Source organism: Drosophila takahashii, chromosome 2R (genome assembly GCF_030179915.1).
Source record: "Drosophila takahashii strain IR98-3 E-12201 chromosome 2R, DtakHiC1v2, whole genome shotgun sequence".
In the NCBI taxonomy this organism is placed as follows: Eukaryota; Metazoa; Arthropoda; class Insecta; order Diptera; family Drosophilidae; genus Drosophila; species Drosophila takahashii.
The window spans coordinates 39,150,058-39,173,335 of NC_091679.1; the positions used below are offsets into that span (position 1 = coordinate 39,150,058).

At 36.2% G+C, this 23,278-nt stretch overlaps 4 protein-coding genes across 5 annotated transcripts; 1 reads left to right on the plus strand and 3 right to left on the minus strand.

Moving 5' to 3' along the window:
• The first annotated feature begins 7,233 nt into the window (after nucleotides 1–7,233).
• On the plus strand, nucleotides 7,234–7,915 carry LOC108058928 (uncharacterized). Its single transcript, XM_017143926.3, has 2 exons — nucleotides 7,234–7,471; nucleotides 7,802–7,915. The coding sequence occupies exons 1-2, from the start codon at nucleotides 7,234–7,236 to the stop codon at nucleotides 7,888–7,890; spliced, it is 327 nt and encodes a 108-aa protein (XP_016999415.2). The 3' UTR covers nucleotides 7,891–7,915.
• Nucleotides 7,916–8,738: 823 nt separating this feature from the next.
• On the minus strand, nucleotides 8,739–9,472 carry LOC108055095 (uncharacterized). Its single transcript, XM_044393350.1, has 2 exons — nucleotides 9,088–9,472; nucleotides 8,739–8,935 (listed from the first exon to the last, which is right to left on the minus strand). The coding sequence occupies exons 1-2, from the start codon at nucleotides 9,470–9,472 to the stop codon at nucleotides 8,739–8,741; spliced, it is 582 nt and encodes a 193-aa protein (XP_044249285.1).
• Nucleotides 9,473–10,633: 1,161 nt separating this feature from the next.
• On the minus strand, nucleotides 10,634–11,046 carry LOC108055112 (uncharacterized). Of its 2 annotated transcripts, XM_017138323.2 has the most exons (3): nucleotides 10,952–11,046; nucleotides 10,764–10,897; nucleotides 10,634–10,707 (listed from the first exon to the last, which is right to left on the minus strand). In XM_017138323.2, exons 1-3 carry the CDS (start codon nucleotides 11,044–11,046, stop codon nucleotides 10,634–10,636), a joined length of 303 nt encoding a protein of 100 aa, XP_016993812.2. The 2 variants fall into 2 exon arrangements, with proteins under 2 accessions (XP_016993812.2, XP_016993811.2); XM_017138322.2 differs by having other exon boundaries at nucleotides 10,764–11,046.
• Nucleotides 11,047–11,620: 574 nt separating this feature from the next.
• On the minus strand, nucleotides 11,621–11,980 carry LOC108055113 (uncharacterized). The gene has a single exon (XM_017138326.2). The coding sequence runs from the start codon at nucleotides 11,978–11,980 to the stop codon at nucleotides 11,621–11,623; it is 360 nt and encodes a 119-aa protein (XP_016993815.2).
• Nucleotides 11,981–23,278: the final 11,298 nt, after the last annotated feature.

A 23,278-nucleotide genomic window follows, 5' to 3' on the forward strand; every position in this document is an offset into this window, starting at 1 on the left:
TTCCGTTTGGCAGTTCCACTTTTGGACTCTAGTTTTCGGGGTCTGTTCGGAGGCAGTCTGGCATGTATTTTTTGAGTTGGTAATGTTTGGCACTTTTTATGGAACAACTTGCACTCAAGTTGCCCCGAGAACTTTTGGCTTTTGCTTCCGTTTGGTTTGACTTGCCAACCTTCTCTGTAATTTGAATGTTCTGAACTGTGAAGCGAGCGACAGAAGAAACTGTCGTAAAGGCCCCGGCAAAGAGTTAACTTGGCTAATAAAGTGAATCCACTCAGCCCCGAACCTCGCTTTAAATTTTTGTTGCTATTAGAAAAGTTTTCGTTAGCTTTGGCGCACATTTTTCACATTTTTTTTCTGTGATAATTTAATAAACTATCAAAAGTTTGGAAAGATTTAACTTTCGCTACGCTTGGAGAACAAATGAAATTGAAATTCAAGCTGGCATGGCCGAATCAAGGATTCCAGGACCTTGGCAAGTTTTGCAACGAATTTCGGGCAAACTTTCGGTTCAGCTGTAGTTATGGCTTTGTCTTCAAGGGGATGTGAAAAAAGATGATCAAAGACGTAATCTCCATAAATAATATTCAATTACGGACATTTTTTCACTAAGTATTGAAATTACATTTCTATATTCACTTGCTTATTTTCGTCACGCACTTTTCCTGTTTCGGCTTTTTCATCTCACCATTGCGGCCACTTAATTGTGATATAAGCAGGATATTTTATTTCATAAATACCCCAGCACGTGCTGACTATCGTTTGGCTCGGATCATCTTCAAATATTATATTTCTTATATACTTACTTTCTGTTTGACCAAAGTCAACAATAAACGACAAAATGGCCGCACGTGCACTACGTTTGTTTGCCTTCGCTCACTTCCTGTTTCCTCCCTGTTCATCTGCTAACTTTCCTGTTTAATTTGGGCCAAACAGCAAATGTCCTGGCCAAAATGATTGATGACATTGCGTAGCCAGAGCGCAAAAAAAAAATGGAAGCAAAATTCTACTTGTTAGCGGTAAACCAAGCCGTTTACTTTCCATTTGCCGGTTTCTTCGCGAAGCCTGCGAAAATCTCTTCGGACCAAGTTAATAAATTGTTTGCTGTATTTGTTGCATTTAGCGCCTACACAATTTGGTAAACTTTGTAATGAAGTCGCTGTGGGAGAAACCTTTATCAGGTTTCGCATCTTGTCTTATGTATGGTAGGAACTCTTTAAGTGGAATTTACATTATTGGGTTTTCGGATTTTTTAAAATTATAGAATAGATAGAGTAGGTCGAAAGATAAAAAAAAAATCGATATGAATCGTAGGTCAATTTGACCTTATTTAAGATCAATTTTAATTTGACCTGGTCGAAAAGGGTACTTCATATAAAAACAAGAGAGAACGCTATAGTCGGGTGCCCCGACTATCAGATACCCGTTACTCAGCTAAAGGGAGAGCGAGGGAGATGGAGATAATTGGCTTAACTCGTGGGTTAAACTTTGATCCGCCGTAACTTTTTAACGAATGGTCCGATTTAAAAACTTTCTTCTACATTTCGATAGGTATTGATAAACACAATCAAACTGCATTTTTACTTTTCCGAAATATTGAAATTTTTAAAATCGTATATTTGCGATTGTGGGCGTTAGAGGGGGCGTGGCACCCTTTTGAAACAAACTTGCGCTGCGTAGGAACTCCTAGAATCTGCATGCAAAATGTCAATCTTCTAGCTTTTATAGTTTCCGAGATCTCAGCGTTCATACAGACAGACAGACGGACAGACAGACGGACAGACGGACAGACGGACATGGCTAGATCGACTCGGCTAGTGATCCTGATCAAGAATATATATAGTTTATAGGGTCGGAAACGCTTCCTTCTACCTGTTACATACTTTTGCACGAATCTAATATACCCTTTTACTCTACGAGTAACGGGTATAATGACATGGGCTTTGCATGACCTCAAATTTACATGGCCATATCGATTTTACCCTAACATGCTTTTTTTTGTGTGTAGGATCACTAGATTTCAGCTCGCTTTGACCTTGGATCCAAACAGTTTTTTTTTCTAAAAGTTTAAGAAAGGGAATTTGAGAACATATGACAAGTAGGTTGAAGAGGATTTTTAGGAAAAAACTTTTTTCGTGCTTGTTTTAATTCTTTTTTTTAAAGATTTTTATAAGTTTAATATAGGCAATTTCTACTGTATTGAACTCGGCATTTGCTCTCTGCCGTTCTTCCTCTTCTCTCCTTTGTTCTGTATGCAAGGCACGCAAATTTGTTGCCAATAAGCGACCGAAAACAATTTTTATAAGGCTTGACTGGGAAGATGACTGGGTTAAGGGAGCCCGGGAGGAGATTGAGAGGGGGCTTGAGCAACTGCCAGAGGGGTGTCCTTTTTCCTATGCGTGCTGCGTGCGCTTCTGTTCTTGCTCTGTTCCTTTTATTCTCCTTGCTCTCCCCGGACTTCCTGCTTTTTGGCTAAAGCCAAGGGTGAGATGGTGGCCCAGAGACCCTGGAGTTGCTTAGCTACATCGGCGCCCGGATCCCGGAATGTAGGTCATGTTGGACTCTGCTTCAAGGGGCGGCCACTCACACATACACGCTGCCACCAGCCAATACACTGCCAGAATTCATTATACATACACAGAGAATTTTGGATGTTGGGCTGAGTAAGTCGGAAAAGCGAGGGGTTGGAGGTCCGGGGAGGAAACGAGCGGAAAGCAACACTGTTTCCCATGAATACGTTAGCACGGACTGTAGGTGGGCGTGGCCTACAACCTCCCACGCCTTGGATATGTGCTTTATTATAATAAAAATTTCATTAGAAAATTGAATGTTGACGTGTCTCATGTGCCGCACTTCCTGTCCCCCTTCTCAGTGCTTTCACACATCATTCCATAAATTCAGCTGTAATGTATCTTTCAGAATTTTTGTACGTTTTGAATAGACACGTATAACAGATAATAACTCAAAGGAGTTTATATAAAGAAGTGGAAACAGTGCTTTAAATTAATTCTTAAAACCTTAAAAGTCTATAATTACATTTTTAGTTATTAAAAGATCGGTAAATTTACTAAACCTATTTTGAAATCTGATCATTAAAATGTTCGAAATATATAAAAAATATATATCGTTCACTTTAATCCGTGAAAACAAAAGATTATTTATAATTTCGTTTCCAATATCTCTTTAAGTCTGTGCCAATTCCTTTTTACCCAAAGACCTTGATACTTTTCAATTTCATAACATTTTTGTTCAAGTCGTTTCAGTTCCAATGAATTGGAAAAGTAACCCTTTCAAAGGCAGGCTAATCATCTTTCGCCACAAACTTTTCCACTCAGCTGTCTGGTCAGGGCCACGTTGCGTATACGCGATGCGGGACAAAAGGACCGCCATCGGTCCAGCAATCCCTGCCCCAATCATCCTAGACAAATGAGGGTCCTTGTCAATATGAGTAATAGCTCATCAAAGTTTCATTTCAAACCTTTTTTTTGTGATTTTGATACCCTGCGCTTTGTTGTTTTTCCCCACACTTGCCGTGCATGCAAATCATGTAGAGCAGTGGGTAAAATAAAATGAAATTGGGAACTTTCGACAAACCATTTAACCCGAAACTGAAAGTATGACAGAACAAAGTTTTATTTATTATGGCCAGAATGGGGCGGCGGTGTTAGTAAGCTCAAAGGCAAATGGTCTTGTAATACATTTTGGTTATAGACGAGCCGATTTATTTATGGTTGTTTCGGCTTTTTGTCACCCAAAGAGTCAAATGAAAGTTGTGACACATGCAATAATTTGATTTTGCTCGCAAATAAATCGTAAAGATTGGAAATCAACAAAGTGCAAACAACTGAAAACAAGTTTTTTGGGGCCTGCTTTCGTTTTCGTTTTCAATTTTCCACTGCCCCCTCCGCCACCACGAAAGACAGGACCTGTTTTTTCCCCCGACATGTTTGTTGTGGGCGTAATGAGACAAAAGCCACCTCACGCCGCCCCCAAATGGAACATGTTTTATCGATAATTCGTGAGTGCGACGCAGAAAAATCACCAACCACCCCCCAAAAACCCCACTACAGCTACCCCCAAAAAATACACCCACGCACTCACATCCATTTAGTCTGTATAACAAACAAATGTTTTTTTGTATGTGTCAGGCGCCGGTTTCCCTTATTTTCCTTTTCCCTTTTCCCATTTTATTATTATTATTATTTCTCTTTGTTTTTTTTGTTATCCGAAAATCGGTTTTTGCGGACGCTCAACTGACACGAAACTTCAGTGAAGTACATACATATAGATATTATGCACAACAAGAAAATGGGGTCCCAAAGAAATGGATAAAAAGTAGTTCATTGAAATACAAAATGGGAATACTTTTATTAATATTTTTTTAAAGAGTGAGACCAATATTATTGTTTTTCACTTGTTGAACTCTCTATTTATCGACTAATAAAATTATTTAATGTAATTTTTTGCATGTGTATCCCAGTTTTTTAGATAGGTTCCGTTCGGAAGGTATTGACAGGAAATTGGAACCGGTGCTCCTGAAGGTGGTGGTGTTTTGCTTTCCTTCTCCGGGTTGATTCCTGAACTGGGTGTCATGTTCGTGTCGAATATGGAGACATGTGCCCAATAATCGTCCCATAAAGCTAAAAATAATATGAAATTTATTGCTGTAAATGACAAAACTAAATTTACATACGGCGTATGTCTACACATTTGATTTATTTGTTTACCCAAGACGATGGGATTCTTCGAATCGATTGATTGGCATTAAGTGGGCCATTAATGGGTTAAAAAGCTGACTCAGTTTCGTATATGCGATATATGGAATTTTCTCAAAGGTAAGCTATTAAAAATTTATTTTTTCTACCCAATGCCAATTAAAATTCTTCGGTATTGGTGATACTATTACCCATAAATTACAAGGAATTGTTATTCAATTAGCGTGACAAATAAGGCTCATAAATAATGCAGCGCAATGGAAAGTGTTGGCCGAGAAATGGGAAATGCAGCTCAAGACATGCAAGCCGCAGAGGAAAAGCCTTAAGCTTATTAATAGCAAATGAAGAAATGTCAGGAAAAACAGCGCAAAATGTCAGCGCCATGTCAGAGAAAGCGCATTAAGCGCGAGGGGCAAGGGAAAATGGCTGGAGAACAAGGCGAGCCAAAGTTAAATGAAAATGGAAAATAATTAGCAAACAACTGCAGTGAAAAAGCAAACAAAAACAGCAAGAGAGAAAAGCGAGAGAGGCCTTGTCTTGGCTCGCCTTGCAGACCCGAGATTACGATAATTATATTAAAAATAAACTTTTTATGGTATTTCATTCGTTTTTATTATTATTACCAGAGTGTTTGACCTTGAGTTGTTCCGAAAAAAAGCCCGAGAGGAACGACAATAGCAACAAATAGCGATAAGCATGCCATTCGCATGACATGCAATCCATTCAAAATGTCCCAACTAATTAAAGTGCACTTCCAAGCCCTCGGTTTCTCTTTATTTCCACCTTGGATTAATCATTTTAAGCTCTTGCATACTTTTGGGCGAGCTGGGGGGCATTGTGGCATTGCAAATGCAATTTATACAAAAATACAAAAAAATCCTCGTACTCGTACTCGTAACCAGAGCTTAAGCTGCACTTTATCGCCGGGCAAATAGAAAGAGGTCAAAGGGGAGGGCCACCGAAGGTGCGATAAAAACTGAAAAAATAACAAACGCATGCAACCTAGCAAAAACAACAGCAAACAGCAATAAAAATATGAAATATACATGGAGAAAACTGCTCTTCTATATATGAACCCCGAACTTGAAATACACTTTTCGGCAAAATTCATATATTTCCCACACTGATGGCTTTTTTCCCAAACAAACAAATGGCATTGAGTAGGGAATGTACTTTAATTCGGCTTTTGGAGGCGGAGCATTTACAGTTTTACATGGAAATGCAGCGAAATGAGCCCGTGACATGACATGCCGACGCAGGCCTGACATGAAAATGTGAGGAGCCAATGTGAAAATGGAAAAAAGTGGGCATTGTAAGTATGTAAATTGTACATACACAGTGGAAAAAAACACATATTAAAAAAAATCTCTAAATTGGTTTTCTTTAAATAAAAGATACAAAATTGAAAAGAAAGAAATGATGCATTTTCAAAAATCTTGTTTAATATTGTTTTTTTATACAAAAAATGTATGTGATAATTACTCTCTAGTAATTTTAAATTGATTTGTGTTTTAAAAAATTTTTTAAGAAATATAGCACTTCTTTAAAACAATTTTTTTAAATTAGGTTTTTTTTTAAAAAAGCTAAACATTTTTAATAAGTAGGTCTACGTTAAAAAATTTAATATTAATTTCCGAACTTTGTATTTTAAACAGGATTTAATACTATTTTGAAATTTAGGCTTGAATTTTAATTTAAAATTTTTCTAAGTGTAGGTAACTGGGGACTTAAAACTCGCATGATGGACGGACAGGCAGAAGACTGATGGTTCTGACGCATGGCGAGCGGGAATGAGAGAGTGGCAGCCAGTGCGATAACTTTTCTACTTACGAATACTCACAATTGCTGGTCTTACGTTCCCAGTCCCTCCTCACTTTGGTAATTGTATTTCTCTTCTTTTATCCTAGCTTATTTTGGGCTGGGGTAATTATATAAGGTGTTTTTCGGCAAGTTCATGAAATTTGTATACCAAGGACATGTTAATTAAAAAATTTCGTCAAATAATACTAATGGTTTACCATGAAAAGTTTTTTAGTGAAAAGTTAAGGAAAGTGAGTCAGATATGATATCATCCACGTTGAATAAGCTTTCTTTAAATTATTTCCCTCCATGTTTAAAACTACAAAATCTAAGTGACCAAAACTAAGTTGTATAGGCCTATTCAACTTTCTAAAAACCTTACCCAATGAATTGTTGGTTAAACTGAAAACCATCTGCTCCAATTTCAATGCAAACAATTGGTATTTATTCATTAGCTAATTAACTAAGCGCTGTCACCTTCTATTTGATAGGGCAAACATTGGCTTTGTCTTTTTGGCCAACACCAGATTTTGGCAAACACAAAAAGCCGAAGCTCGAAACGTTTTAGGCCTGCTGGCTGTTCTCGAATTTCACTTTCGTCGGGGTCAAATATTTGCGGTCCGCAAAGAGATAGCAGAGAGGTAACTACTATAAAATCGAGTGGTCCAATTGTTAAAGGGCAGTTACAATCCAACCTTCAAACCGAGCGATTTGAACCAATATGAAGTTTTTGTGCCTTATTATATCTGCTATCCTAATCCTGAGTCTGGCTTCTCAACTGGAGGCTCGCCAGCGTTTCTACTGCCTGTGGAGCACCAAAAGGTCCTGCTCCAAGAGCACTCCCAGATGCATCCGACTGCAAACTGGGACAGATGCTACGGCCATGACGGCCATCTATACTTGCAAGTACTATCGCAGCGATTGCAAGTATCTGCTCGATATGTGCAAGGGCGAGACAAGTAAATATTTTTGGTTTATTTATATATTTTCTAGGGCTCTTTAACTTCTGAAATTAAAAGGTTTTTCTTCGAAGCACCGAATAATATTTAATAGAGTAATAATATTAAATTTCTTATTAATATTGATTTTAATCGATTCCAGATCTAGGTTTTACCCATTTAAATATTTTTTTTAGAAGTTTGTAATTAAAATATTAAACTTTAAACCATAAAGTTACATTAAAGGTTTATTGTTAAATCGGTTTTATTTCAGTGACGTTACGTTGACGAAACCTAAATATGGAAATATTAAATTAAAATTTAATTTCCACTAATTTCTTAAATTTTCAGGTTTTGGCCAACTTGGAACAACGGTGGATGTGCAAACCTATTGTATTAATAATAATATCCCTATTGGAGGAACTGGAGTCTGCACATAAGTTTATTTAATGAAAACGATGTTCATTTGTTAGCTATTCAAATATTTATGATTCATTGAAATATATCGTTATTTATAAAACTGGTTCCTGTGTTTCATTTAACGAAAACCGTAGCTTGTTTAATTTCTCCGATTTTATCATTCAATCTCAATCGCCGATCAAACAGTAAAATGATTCATTTAAACGCTTTCGGGTGCTTTTGCAACTCGTTTAGTTTTTAATGGCTTTCATATCGCCATGATGTATGCTTTAACATTTTCCCTTTTTTCGCTCTTTTTAATTGCATTCGCATAAATCGCACCACTTGGCTGTGGGGAAAACGAGGGGAGAATTATGGTTATGGCCACGCAGACAAGCGCACAAGAGCACACATACATGCGGACAATGTAAATTTATGGAGCTTCGCTTTTTAGTTTGCAATTTTTCGCCATTTTCCCTTTTTTTTCTTTTTTTTCCTTTTTGTATACAGCGGATGTGAATGGCGAACGCCTGCGGATGCAATTAGAATGGCACACTGAACACTCGTACTCACACACACACACATAAATAATTGTTTGTGCGACTGAAAAATAGGTCATTACGAAACATTTGGATAGTAAAAGTTCAAAATATTAGCATAATTTAAGAATAAATCTCTTCAGTGTTTCGCTTGGTATTATTTAATAATGCCTTTAAAGAACTCTTTGTGAACTCTATTTAATCAGTCGTAAAACCAATTGTTTAATAAATCTAGACATTGACTAGATTTCAGAAATAAATATTTCCAGTTCTTTATACAGTTCAATAGACTTGTTTCAGAATTTTATTTGAGGTTACTTATTTTATTTATAACTTGACCAGAAACTTTATCAACCTCTTCGTATAATGATGGGCGTGATGCTCGATGAAGATGATGATGATCCCAAAATTGAGGAGAGTATGTTGGCCAAGGCAGAATTGGATGTTGAGCTCGACGAAGATGATGATGATGAAAAGGTGCTGCTACAGGTGCCAGTTGTATTGACAGTGATGCTCGTACAGTTGCCAAGATTAACTACATTCCAGCCTGTTGAATAAAGGAAAATAATTGTTAATTTACGGAATTGGTAAATATTTTCATTTGCAACTTATCCAAACCTTAAAAAATTATGGGGTATTAAAGAATTATTTTTTATGTTTCTAAAATCCGATATTAATAATTTTTTGATGAATACTCACTAGAGACAGTTGTCTGGCAATTGGCCTTCTCCATGAGGCACCTGTTCTTGAACCGATGACACCTGCGTGTGGAGCTCCATCGACCGCAGACATTGGAGTTGGCTAAGCAGGTCGTGGGGGTGGTCCTGCATCGGGAGGAGGGCGTGGAACTGCTGGTGCTGGACGAAGTGCTGCCGTTGCCAATAATTATCACCGATTTGCGATTGGAGTTACGGGCATTTAGTGAACGCCTTCTCACATTTCCAGTTCGGGCACTAGTCCTAGAAGATCGACGGGATGTGACGCTGGCCAAGGTCCTGGCCCTTGTCCTTTTCTGATTAGTCTGGGCTTCGGTGGCCACGGCGATCAGTGCGATCAGCACCAAAAGAGCCAACGTCAAACGCATTTCAATGTCTAGTTCTTTTCCAGTTGCCTTCAGCCACTTTTATACTCGGAATTAATAGCGACCTTGGAAGATGTTTGCCCGCACAATTCTTCCTTCTTTCTAATCAACAAAGAATCGTATTTAAATTCGACATTTCGCTGCCTTTTCTTTGTTCAATACGTATGTCAGTAAATTCGCTTTGATCCCTCGCAATTGTGTAAATATATCTAAATTCATCTAACAACGCAAATAACACTTCACGTGAGCCGTTTAAAAATAATATTAAATTTGCTGTTCAAATAAATGGTGAGCACCGCATTCCTGACCAAATTTCTAAGCAATGGAATACTTTTAGGCTGATCGTAAATTTATACTGGTCGTTTTTATTTAACAAGCAAACTTGAAATTGATATGCAGCGGTTCTGAAAAGAGTTTTCTAACATAACTTAGTAAAACCAAGATCTACTGTTTTGAACAGCTGGCAAGCTAAAGATCCTTTTCACTTTCCAAAAAATACATTTTATGAACAATTTTACAAATTTGTCTGGGGTTACATCACGTCTTTTTCAGGAAATTGGCCAAAAATGTATATTTGTAGTCTTGAAAGTCAATCGATTAGGAAAGGAATTACAAGCTCAACAAGGAATAACATTTCATATTTCTACAAAAAATACCGATTTTTTTAGAACAAAAAATGGATTTCAAGTCTGCTCTTAATAACGCTCAAGAACCTCAGCAGAGCTCCGTTAAATATATTGCTTTAATATAAAATAAAAGCAAAAATACAATTTATTAAATAAAACTTTATCACCAAATTGAGTGACAGCCCTTTACGTTTAGCTGGGATGCCATCCCCAGGCGAAATAGAAAATTATGTTCAAGTTATTGAATATAACTTCTTCCCAAGAAAGTACAACACTTGAATGTCCATCTTATGTAGTGATAATAAGATTTGTTATATCAAAAAGTGAGATTGAATAAGAATTGTGTTTTGGTTATTATTTTATCTCACTAACATTACTAAGAACAAATTATTCTGATTTTAAATAAAATGTTTTTAATTTGGTAATGAAATATTTAACAATAAGATTTAGTTGTATTTATTTAGAGACTTCCTTAAAGACTTCTTCAGGCATTTTTTAGACCAAACATAAGACCAGAAATGGCTCATCATTGGGTTAATTAACCACTTCCGCAGGGACGAACAGTATCGAGGGGCAGGCCACGGCAGAGATTGAGCTCCACTTTGCGATAGACTGAAAATAAATGGTTTTAGGGAAGTAAAATGGTCGACTCTTCAGTTTTGACTCACATTTTTTGCCGTCGCAGTTGCTCAGTTGCCGCGTGCAGTCATTCTGGAACGCCTGACAGATATTAGCCTTTCCCAAGCGAGCACAGGTCTTCGTGGTGGAGGTGCAACTTTTCTGGACATTCCGCCGGCAAATTCTGCGAGATCTTGATTTAGAGCGTATCAGGATATTACTAACTGGATAGTCGAACCCTGCGTCGGAGGACGTAGTGCTGCTGTTGCTCCCGGAAACGTTCAGAAAGAATACCGCCACCAGGATGACACAAACTAACAATGATGCTTTCATCGTGTTTTCTACTAATTTAAATGGGTTCTACGCATCTGGGCTTTTATACCACCCCATCGTTGTTTGCTTGGCAAAAAAATACAACAATTTGTTCTACTTTAAAACATTATAATGCAAATTGCCAGCTGAGCAAATAGTGGTTTATAATTCGCATTGGATTTTGGGTCTCTAGCCTTGAGTCCTCTAGTTTATAAGTATAAATCAATATTTATATCGTTTAACAATGCCTTTCTGCTATTGTATTTCCTACTCAATACTCTTGCTTTATGTGTTCAACAAATTTGATTAAATATTATATGGTTGATAAACAACAAATCGATGGCCAGATAAAAGTGAAGGTTTAAATTGAGTTCAAACAGTTAAGTTAGGAAGTCTAGGGCCCGTTTTCCCCATCCGCAGGTTAAATTTAAAGTACGCTTAAGCCTTGTAAAAGTGTAGATCTCAAAAGTTTAAAACTTACTTTAAATTTAACAGTCATACTAGAAAACGAAGTGTATACCAAATATTGATATTTAGTAGTAACACATAAAAAGATATTTCCAAAAACTTTCGATGATTAGTTTAAATATTTTTATTAACCCCGGCGAATAATAATGGGTGTAATATTTGAAGATGAGGAGGAGGACGACGAGGATCCGCCGCAGATTCCTCGGTTACCCACGGTGATTCCGGAGCATTGGGACAGGGCGACGGCCGTATATGTGGTGGAACTGGAACCCACGCAGGACTCATATCGCAGTGTGCAGCTGTTCTTGAAGCGATTGCACAGATTGGAGCGTCCGTAGCGAGCACATGCATTTGTCGTTGAGTTCCAGTTGCAGTTCCTTATAACGCAGATCTTGGGCGTGGAAATGCTACTCGAACTTCCCGAGTGAAAGACGCAGGCAAAGACCACGATAAACAGGACTGTCGACAGACTCAAAGTGCTTTTCATTTTGCTTGTGATTTAATAATGAACTAAACTGGCATTTCACCTAACGGCCGGAACTATTTATAGTGACTCGAGATTCTATCTTGCGACCTAGAGAGCATGGCCAAGACCAAAGCACCTGTGCAAACTGAAAATTGAAATTTATGGCGAGAGTTTGGCATTGGCAGATGAACAAGTCACCTTGGTCGTCTGCGGTCCATTGCCATTGGCTTACGCATATTGCCGTTTCAATAAAGTAGATAGAGAAAGGTAAGATAGCTAAAGTAGTGAACTTGTTTTATGTTGGTTCGCTTAATTAAATTAACATTATTAAATTTTCTAACCCAGTTTTGAATCTGTATATAAAAATCCTGCAAAATGTGGCTTCTAATAAAAAATCATGTTGAGAGGGTTTAACTAAGCAAATTTTTAAATTTTAAATAGTTAAAAAAAGTCTTATAAAAATTAATAAAATATTCTAAAATTATAAATATTTAAGAAAATTTTAAAAGTAGTAAAATTTTTACAACTTGATAAAATGACTTAAAGAAATTTGCATTTACAACTTTTCGATGGGACAGTCATAGTAAGTTTATCGGTATTACTTAGTAGCCTTCCGTAATTTCCAAGAGCGTTTCGTCACTATGTGATTTCCCATCCACAGTGATAACTTCGGAGAGCATGTTAAAATTCAAATTTTAATTTTTACTTTACTTAAGTAAAATATACATTTAATTAATTCCATTCACATCCCAGAAGTATGCAAGTTAAATGCTAAACATTTCGTCTAACATTTTATAAAAGTTTGCCATTTAATATCCTTACTAAGGATTATGCGTAACAATGTCAATCTAATTTACTTACCGTTTTCAGAATTTCTAATTGCTCAGTTAACAATAGGATTCGATTTCATTTTAGTAGTTTGCACTAGAGATTAAGCTGAACATGATCAGGCTCAGTAAGTCCGATAATTAAATGCAATTACTAGTTCTACAACGAAAACAAAGCTCTGACAGAATCGGTAATCCCCTTCTGTTGTTTTTTCCCACTGCACTTAGAAGTGCGTGAAGCTCACAAAAAACAAAAACCAATTGAAAACAATCAGTTCACGTGCATTTTATACGTTTTGCTCTTTGCAGTTGAGTGTTTTTTTTTTTTGTATCGCTTTTCGTTTGTTTATTTATTCCATAAACGCATTTTTATTAAATGCCGTTGACGGAATTGTTAAGTGATTTTTGGTCAAGGCCGCAAATCAGTTTCGTTAATTGGCTTTGGATTGATTTTTTGAAGAGCACTTACATTACCAACTTCTCTGCTTATATTTTCGGAGTTATTTGGCTGAATTGAAGTTGGCTTCTAAGCGCAGCAATCAACGAAGTATTTATGCAAAGAAACCGTTTAGAGTTGGTAAATTGAGTTTGCAATTTGCCAGCCGAAGTAATAATGCAAATTTATGCATTATTTTGTAAACAACTTTCGTGTGTGCGTGTCGCGCGGTGTTTACCAAACCATTTAGCCCCAGGCTTTGGGCCAAGTCAAGCATCCATTTGGGCCAGCAATTAGTTGCCCATTGAATCGATAACATGCCTATAGTAAGTCATCATATCGCAGAATTCTGCTTGCCTGGCTAACTATGTCAACTGTGTATAATGTGTGGGTAGTGAAAAGTTTGCCACACTTTCTATTGATTTGATGTGACTTCAACTTATGAATGGTGGCGTAAATGGACTGTGAATGGCCGCCCTATTAAGTTAGATGAAGTTCAATAAATATTAAGGTTTAATAAAGTTAAGGTAAAGTTGAAACTTTGAAACATCGTCTTTTTGTTTGCTGACTTTGTAAAATATTTAATTGGCAAACATATAAAATTTTCAATATGATTATGTGATTGAGTTAATTGTAGAGCAGTGTATTTAATTTTTAATGGTGAGTTTTATACTTTTGAAACCTAAATGGGCTGTAAATTAATCTATCCCTATTTAATACGGTTATGTACTTATTTTGTAAATCTTTAATCACTTATATTTTCTATAAGTTTTTTGTTGCTTACATATTTTGTAAGGGCCATAAAAGACCTTAAAGATAATACTTTAATTAAGCTGATATCACAAATTGATCTGTAGTAAAGCACCTACTGATGAAATCTCATAAATAGAGCTGAAATGCATATCTCCTTATTAAATTGCATTTTTTTTTCTCAAGAGGCGTCATGATTTTGTCGGGCATTTTTAATGAAGCTGCTGCTGCCCATTAATCAATTCGCCAGACTCAATTAAGCCATAGACTCTAAACAAAAGATCAATTATATAACACGGACCAGTGGCATCCCGAATCGGATCATATTAATCAGCCATTCGCTTGGTGGCACTGAAAATTGATGAGCGCAAAAGGAGAAGAAATGACGGGTAAAAAAAACGACAAAAACAAAAAAAAAACCAAGGCACAAAATCAGAGAGAAAATGTGGAAAAGAGCAGAGTTGTGGCCTGAAGATGCCACTTGAAGTTGCGGCCAACGGGTTTGGTTTCTGCTTTTTGTCGCATTGCAGGAAGTTGCAAGTTGTCAGCGGGGCTGGCCGCATTTGGCAATGGCCACTACCAGGGGATTGATGACTGTGATAAAACAGGGTATCAGGGGTATGTACGATATATGATAAAGAGGGTTCTTTATGAATGGTAGCACTCTTTAAGTTGATAGTAATACATGTCACTTTCGTAATCCTACTTTATTGTCTTTAGTTTATTTTATCGTTTATTTAAAGATTTAGGCAATTATATGTGGTTTTTTCTATCATATAAATTTTAAATTAATTTGTTTCCAAAAAAACTGGAAAGAAAGATTCAAAGAGAATTTTGATCTTAATAACTATCTTAAATCTTATGTTTATAATGTCAGATCATTGAAAATTGTAGTACCTTTCGATCAGATGCCATCAAAACTGGATATTACATTTATTTAAAAAATTTTTTAATGTTACAAGTATTATGTCAAATATAAAACGGAATTATATCACTTCTTTTTAAGAAGATTATTAGAGAAATAATGAACCTTGTAGAGATAAACCAGAAAAATGGCTGGACTTAAAAGTAAGTTCAGTCAAGGCAAAAATAATAAAAATAAATATCGTTTAATGGCACTCGATACGTTCCTATAAAAAACTAGTAAGATTAGTTAATTTTAGCTTGTAATCATGCTTATCAAATTTAAAATAAAATGGGTATCAATACAGCACAGTGCTGCCATTTTGTCCTCTTTCCGGACAGATCTGTCCTTTTTTTAACGGGTTTATCCGGAAAAAATTTCAAACATCCCCTATCCGGAAATCTGTCCTTTTTTCAAAAATAAGGTTTTGAGTGTTATTTTTGCCAGTCGAAAGTGTGTAAACCTGTTTTTATATGCTAAAACGCCTTTTTAACCATCAATCTTACAGTTCGGCACTTAAAAAATAATTATTTTTACAAATGATCAAAGAGACGTAAAGCAAAGAGACGTAAAGCAGACGTAAAGAGGAAAACACTTTAAAAATTTCTCAATTTTTACTCTCTGCTTTTTTGTCAGAAAAAATTTTCAGATTTTAACGACTCTTATTCGGGTTTGACGCAGATATTGCATTTTTTTGTATTACCAATATAGTTACTTGAAATGCTTTTATTATTTTAATAATTTTAGATTATTACGTATACGCACAAAAATTAACCATGGTAAAATGATCAAACAAAGAAGGATGTGAGTCGGGCGCAGTAGGTCATTACATAATTGAATTTAATATAAAATCCATTTAAATTAAGTAATTATATAACCCATAGGTAAAACAGAAAAATGGAGGCGCATTTACTTTTGTCCCTTTTTTTGTCCTTTTTTAAAATTTTTTGTCCTTTTTTTCCCTGTTTTTTTTGGCTCATCTGTCCTGTTTTTCAAGCTGAGTGATGGCAGCACTGATACAGCAGCATTGAACTAAGGCCCCTCGACTGCTGCCTTAAACAGATCTCTATTTGATTGCTGGCGCTGCAATCAAAATTATTTAATTCGGATGCGGCAAATGAATTTTCAGCCTGCAATTCGCGTGATGCTGCCAATGCGGCAATCACCAGAGACTGCGCCCCCGTTTAACAGTAAATCGGAAAGCGGCAACAGCAGCAACAAAGCTTAAACAACAACAAAACTTTCACTTTCGACCGCCTTCGCCTCGTCTCGTTTCATTTTGCCCGCTCGCCATTTCAGTTTCTGTTTTCGGGCAGGTCAGTTTCAGTTTCGGCCCGGTTAGTTAGTTGCTGTTTCGGCTTTAACTCGCCGAATGGACGGAATGGATGGTTGAGTGCATTTTCGATTTGGTCTCCTGTAATCAGTGGGCTCTTGTTGTTGTCTAAGAAAATGTTGTAATATAATTTTAATTTGTACCCAGAAATGATTGCCAATTGCTGGCGCTGCCTAATGCTGATTATACAATTTTTTTTTTGTTTTGTTTAGCCATTTTCCTCAAACGAAAGTGTTTGGAGCGTTTAGAGCGCGGGTAATACTTAGTCTCACACAGATCTGAAACACACAATTTCGGGTAATTATTTTTCGTGTCTCGGCCCGGCGTGTAGCATTAGATTTTGGGATCTGATTGACCTGGGGCGGATCAGTGAGCAGGGGCATTTAGTGCAGCCATAAGCGATGGGTAGGCCCCGCCATGAAGGTCCGAGGTCTTGGAGCCAGCCCGAATTGGGAAAATAAACAATAGCTTGTTGATAGCCGAGAGCCAAGTATGTAGACACTGGAAAAAAATACAATATATTTAAGAAAATTTAGACATGCTATGTATTTTAAGATTGCTTGTTTTTTAAGGGTATTTCATTGCAATAAATAATAGGAACTTATAAAGGTTAGAAAATATTAAGACCACATTTCTAAATTTCCATTAAAAAACAATATCAACTTTTCTTAGATTAATTTAATGATAACACAGAGAAAATTATGCAACGTTTTAGGTGCCGTTTTCATATAAAAACGTTTTAAAAATGCAAAGTAAAATAAATTTGTATGAAACGTTTTACTTTTTAAAATGTTTTACCCCTTATTTTGCACCTAAAACTTTTGATAATTTTCTCTGTGAAGTAAACTGGAAAATATTTTTGTATACTAAAGTGGACCTAAACTAAATAAACCATAAAAATATAATAAAATATTATAAAATGCTTAAAATATATTATTAACATAGTACTTTGAACAATAATAATATGCATAATTTTCTTTCCGTGTATTTGGGCCTATGGACATGAGCCCTGAGGAAATCCCAACAAAAAAATGCAAAGCGAAGCTCGCATGCGTGAGGTCGTCGCGCTTAAATATCAAACGGTTCAGTGCTCTAATGAGAGCCCCCGAGCAGATCCCCAGACCCCTGCCCGAAGACCGAGAAACCAAAGACCCCTGTCGAAGATTGGTCAATTCGATCTGGCCAAGAGGCGGTGAACGGCTGGCCGGGCCAAATTTGCTCGCCTATTGCCACCGACTTGTCGCAATCGTGTGGCAAGAAGAATGACCAAAAACCAGACGGATTTTCAGGCTGTCCAATTTATACAACTCATTGCGAGAGATCCAGCGATGCAGAAGTTGTCTCGGCAATTAATGCGATTTCGAAGCTAATTAAACTTATGGCTTTATTAGGCGGACACCGGAATAAAAACATATGATGACCGGTTTCCATGTGATTCCAGTTGAAACGAATCTATCTTAAGAGATAATCCTAGCTTTCATAAGTTAGATTTAAACGTTAATAAAATTGTAATAGCAAATACAGAAACTACAATTCTATTTTGAAACCAAAACGTTGTATCGAATTTCTTGTTTCTTTAAGGAATAAGTTCATATCATACGAGTGACATTTTAATAATACGAAAATCTTTCTAATTTTTCTATGGAAATGTAACCTTTTTTAAATTTTCCTTATCTGCGCAGGCGTGGCTGGATCATATGAGTGCTTATAGCACCTGCTCGGAATCGAACTTGACCGATGAATCGACTTCAGCTTTTTTTCTTCGGTTTTTTTTTTGGTGGCTTGCATGCAAATTAAGCGATTGTTGCTTTTGCCTTTTGATTCTGTTTTTTGTTTTGCCTTGTTTTGTTGCTTTGTGTCTTCCCTTCATCAGCCGAATCGTCTGTCTGCCAAATTTGTGCGTTTAACGGTGTTCGCCGACGGCGGAGTGGCCGACAAACGTTATGGCCATCTATAGCTCGATAGCCTCCAAATGCCACAAGAACCCAATGTATGGACGTGTCCAGTTTGCTAATTGCCACAAAAAATCATTCGCTTTTTTGTCTTTTGTAGGCCACAATCTTTTTCGATTGCAAAATTTAGGCCGGCCGAGGAATCAGAAACGGAATATTAATAAATATTTATTTACTACAGCGACATGGATCAAAGGATGTACGTGCCATACTATATCCGAATTTTTCCTTTAAATTCAAGTATAAACGACTTATTTAAAACTTCTACTTAACAATCTCGATAAACAATAAACTCTTAAATTATTCGCCCTCGTTTAAACTGAATGCTCCCAATTCACAGGTATTTTATGACCAACTTGATAGCCTAACAAATCGTTTCTAGCGAATTTAGTTGTATGCGCCTGAACACTTGCCAAAAAAGGTGAGATAACAATATGTTTAAAATTCCTCTTTTAAGTGCTAATCAAAGCAAATTAAAATTTGCATAAACCCAAAACGATTTCCTTAAAGTCTGTTCTTTTTGAAGGCGCAGCTGTGACTCCATCAAAAAGGTTTGCGGAATGGAGCTATTTTGTCAAACTCAATATAATAATTACGATTGATGATGACGAAGTAAAAAATTCACACACTCTTGACAAATTTTTGTCTTCTGTTTATTTTTGTATTTATTTTCGAGGCAAAGCAAATAAAATCGCATTAGTAGTGGTAGTTAAATACATAAATCAAAATACAAAAACATATCTCTGTAGGAAATGATCATAATGGGTTAATAAGAAATAATAAACATAAAGATTAAATATTATAGCTTGCCAAATTATGGAAGCCTTGAGTGAATTTAAGCATCACTACTGTGTGTGCTGTTATTTGGACAATTGGCCGTCAGTGTGTTAATTACATTGCCAAATGCGAAACCTAGAAATTCGGGTTTAAATTAAACCAACAACAAAGGCAATAAATAAGTTGGCCAACTAAATGTTGAAAACTGCGTGGGCAGAGCCAAAAACTTGGACTTAGTATTGCAATTCGGTTTGTTAAATCGAGAGATACGGAATGAGTTTAGGGGCCATTTACAAAAAATGCTAAGAAGAGTGAAAGGTAAATAAATTAATTCTAATACAGCGGGAAGGTGATCGAGTTTAAGTTCAGTTTAAAAATCTGTACCAAATAGATTTAACTATATGCATTTATTGAATTCACCCATCAATATGTTAAATCAAAAAATTTGTGAATGAATACAACTTTGCTTAAGATCTCATCATTGTTATGCAAAACTTGATATGCGGATGCAAATAAAGATAAAGCTTTAAAATAAAATGTAAAATTGCTTTTTGATAAGGCTATTAATCACCCCAAGTTTGACATTGATTAGAAAACATACATTTTGATTTGATTCGTCATCAAAATCATTTAAATTTCTCTATAACCCACATTATTAAGATCTTCAGTTGTGCTATTATCTCCCTCATCAGTAGCACTATAGCGGCATTCAATTTCAATTAGCAAACTTTCCATGCAATTACTGTCTAAATTATGCACATTCAGGCCTGTCCGAACACCATGTCGTATGTGTAATTGTAATTGTAGCCGCTAATGAAAACCAGAGCTCAAGCTCAATGTTTAATGCAAACAATGCAAATTGCCCATACGCCGCGTGAGCCATTGAACTTGTCGTCAGTATTATAACGAAAATGCCCAGCACCGCACGCCATCTGGCGGAGGTTTCGATAATTAAGAGGAATCTGTGGAGGGAACCCGCTGATGAATCTGAATCCCGCTTCCAAACTGATGATGATGAAGCCTATCGTGTAATCATAATTAATAAAACATTGTTTTTAACACGTTTCCGTGTCAAGAAATTGGTTTGCTGTAAAGTTAATAACTGCGGCTATAAGTGCAACATTTTGATAGCTTCCTCTGGGAAGGAAAATTTCGTATCAAATCAAACACTTGACAAACTGATCCCAGTAGGAAGTAAAAATCTTTAATTAAAAATTGATTAAACTCATTATTTTTAAAATAACTCTAAAATGAACTCAAATCAAGAACGGTTTTAGAATCTTGTCTAGAATCTCTACCATTGTTCATTTTCAAGGTTATTTTAATAACCAACCTCTTTTGATCCAAAAACTTTTAATCATAATCAGTTTAAAGGCATCCGCTTAATCTAGTTTCAGCTTATGGTTTCATTTTCTGTGTTTGGTTTCTAATTTTCGACTTTTGTTTCTGCGTTTCGTGGCACATTAATTGATTTAATGATTGCGCTGGACAAAAACAAATCCCATGGCTAGCCTAAACTAAGCGATAATAATTTTAGTTTTGTTAACGAAGCGTAAAAAATCACCAAGCAGCCAACAGCAGCATAAGTGGCAACAAACTGTTGGCGGCTTTTGAGCAAATATTGTTCGAGTATTGGAGTATTTGGCAGATAAAAAGCTTCACGCGTGGCAAACTCTTTTCAAGTGCAGCATGCAATTTTGCAATATTGAAAAGAAGACCTCAGAAAAAAGTGAAACTCGGAGGCTCTGGCAGATACCCAAGCATAACTGTAACCATAATTACCGACAGCAATGAAAAGCGAAACAAAATTAATGAAGTGTGTGATAAGCGCTAAGGGAAAAACTCAAAGAAAAGAAAAGCCTCGCCATTCCGGTCGAGACAATGCCTTGGATACTAAGATACATGGATACTTGGACTTGTTGCCACTTGTACCCCGTGGATCTCGATGCCTGGGCGATGTATCTTGTGCCGACACGGAAGTGCGGGAAAAAATGTTTCGTTACTTGGCCAAAACAATGCACAATGTACGAGTACCAGACGCAAACTCACGCGGCAATTGTTTTTTTTCTTTTTTTTTTGGTTCGTTGTTGTTCGCAATATGTTTTTGTATCTTGAACTTGAGGCATCATCGGACAAGATGTATCTATGGGCGTATCCGCACTGCATGCATGTGGGCTTTTTGTGCAGGGGTGTTTTGGGTGTGAGCTTGACATGATATATTGTCTCTACATGCTCTTGATATGGAGAACAATTCTGCCGATTGTGAGTAATAGTTGTCATACAAAATAATACATAACTAAAATTCAAATTCAACTGACATCTGCCAGTCTAAAAAATATAAAAGAAGATATATAAATGCATAAAATAAATTAAAGGAATGAAAAAGAATTTATTAATCGAATTCTCTGAATGTAAAAATTATTATTCATTAAAAAATACTTCTTAATTGGATTAGATTTTCAATTCTGATTGAATTTATTTTATGCATTTTTTTCTAACGAAAAAAAACGTTACTTAACAATAAAATTTAATTTACAATTCACAATTGTTCCAATGGTTTTTATGAACAACTTTTACCTGAATCAAATTTAAAATACCATAAATAACATGAATCTACTTTACCTCAATTAAAGTTATTTACTGCTTCGAATCTTTAAATGAATACCTTCTGGGCTTCAAAGTATCTACTTGTATTTTACTTTTCTACATATAATATAAAACCCTCCTTAATAACTCAGAATCGACTCCAACATAAACATGAACAAAATCTGAAAAAAAAACAATCAACAAGAGGCAGCAACTATTTTGCCCAAATTATGTCAGAGTTGCCTCCGATGATGTCTAGCTCATGTTGAGATAGACTTTTTGCTGGTTTTTTCTATACATGTACATATGGGGGATTTTTGTTAAGATGATTTGTGCCAGTGCCACTTGAACTGTGCGTCAGCAATGATTGAGGGAGATAGAGCCCGAGATGAAGACGATGTCGAAGAGGCGATGGAGGCGATGCTTGGCCCTCGGCATGTCAGATGTCGATGGTGATGATGCTGCGGCTGATGTTCATGTTGTTCGTTTTTTTAGCCCCCGATGTCTGCCTGCAGTGCTAGGTATTATTGCATCATCAAGCAGATTGAGCAATGAGTGGATTTAAATACAAATTTAATGGATTCGCTTATGGCCCATTGTGTTGGGTCTTTGAACTGAGCCCAAAAAGGGATTATCGCTACGATTTATGGTTTAAAATAAATGTTTTGTTCTGCTAATAAATCAAAATAATTGGAAAATTAAAACCATTGAAATGTGTCAATGGTTAATTAGTTTAAACGACTTTGATTATTTATTTAAAAGTACAAACTTTATTTATTTAATTTCATATTTTAATAATTTGTGTGACAAATTGTAAAAAAAAATGTAAAGCTTTAAATCTCTTTTATTACGACTGATGTGTGATTTACTGGAGCAAATAAATCTTGAATTGAATACGCAAAAGCATACAAATCTTGAATAAAACATGCTGCACAAACGAATCATTTCGGTGGGATGAAGGTTTAAATATTTCAATGAAAATGTAAGATTTGTTTAATCTGCTTAAAAAGGATGTGTTTCTTTAATCATCTTGTGTTTAAATAAGTAGCTTACACTCTGCACTTTTTTGCTCTAAATATTTAACAAAAATGGGACGAAATCCATTTATGAGCTTTTGTAAGCCTCCTTTATTAAGGTTTGAATCATTAATTCACGTTTGAATAATTCACTTGAAGCAGGAAGGAAAATTGGTTGGGGAAAGGTCTTTTTCCAGCTGACAATTGTCCCGAAATTTGCGAAAAGAACCACAAAAAGCGTTTTGCTGACACATCAAATGGGAAGCACACAATTACCGGCCATATTTCTTCCCTGTTTCTCCACCATTCGCCCGCTTTCCTTTTGTGGGCTGAACACGTGCAAAATGTCCAACATGTTGGCCCAAATGGGGCCAGAGAGGTAAAAACGCCATAAATGCCCAGGTCCACTTACAATTATTGCCCCAGTGGAGGGAGACGGTGAGTTGCAAAAAAGCAAAATAGAGACTGCGGAGCTATGAAAAATCGAAAGTGGCAAGCCGAGTGACAAGCGGAGAGCAAAGGAGAAACATGTGCTATAGCCATTCGATTCGGCTCGGATTCGGATTTAGTATTTAGGATTGGGCTTGGGTGCAGCCCAATCTGCAACTCAGCATCTCTAATGCTCGCTGCAGCTGTTGCCAATTCACATTGGTTATAGTAATAGTAATGACCAATAAATCATATAGGTATACGAAAAACAATTAAATTAACTGAAATTTTAAAATAAATATATTACTA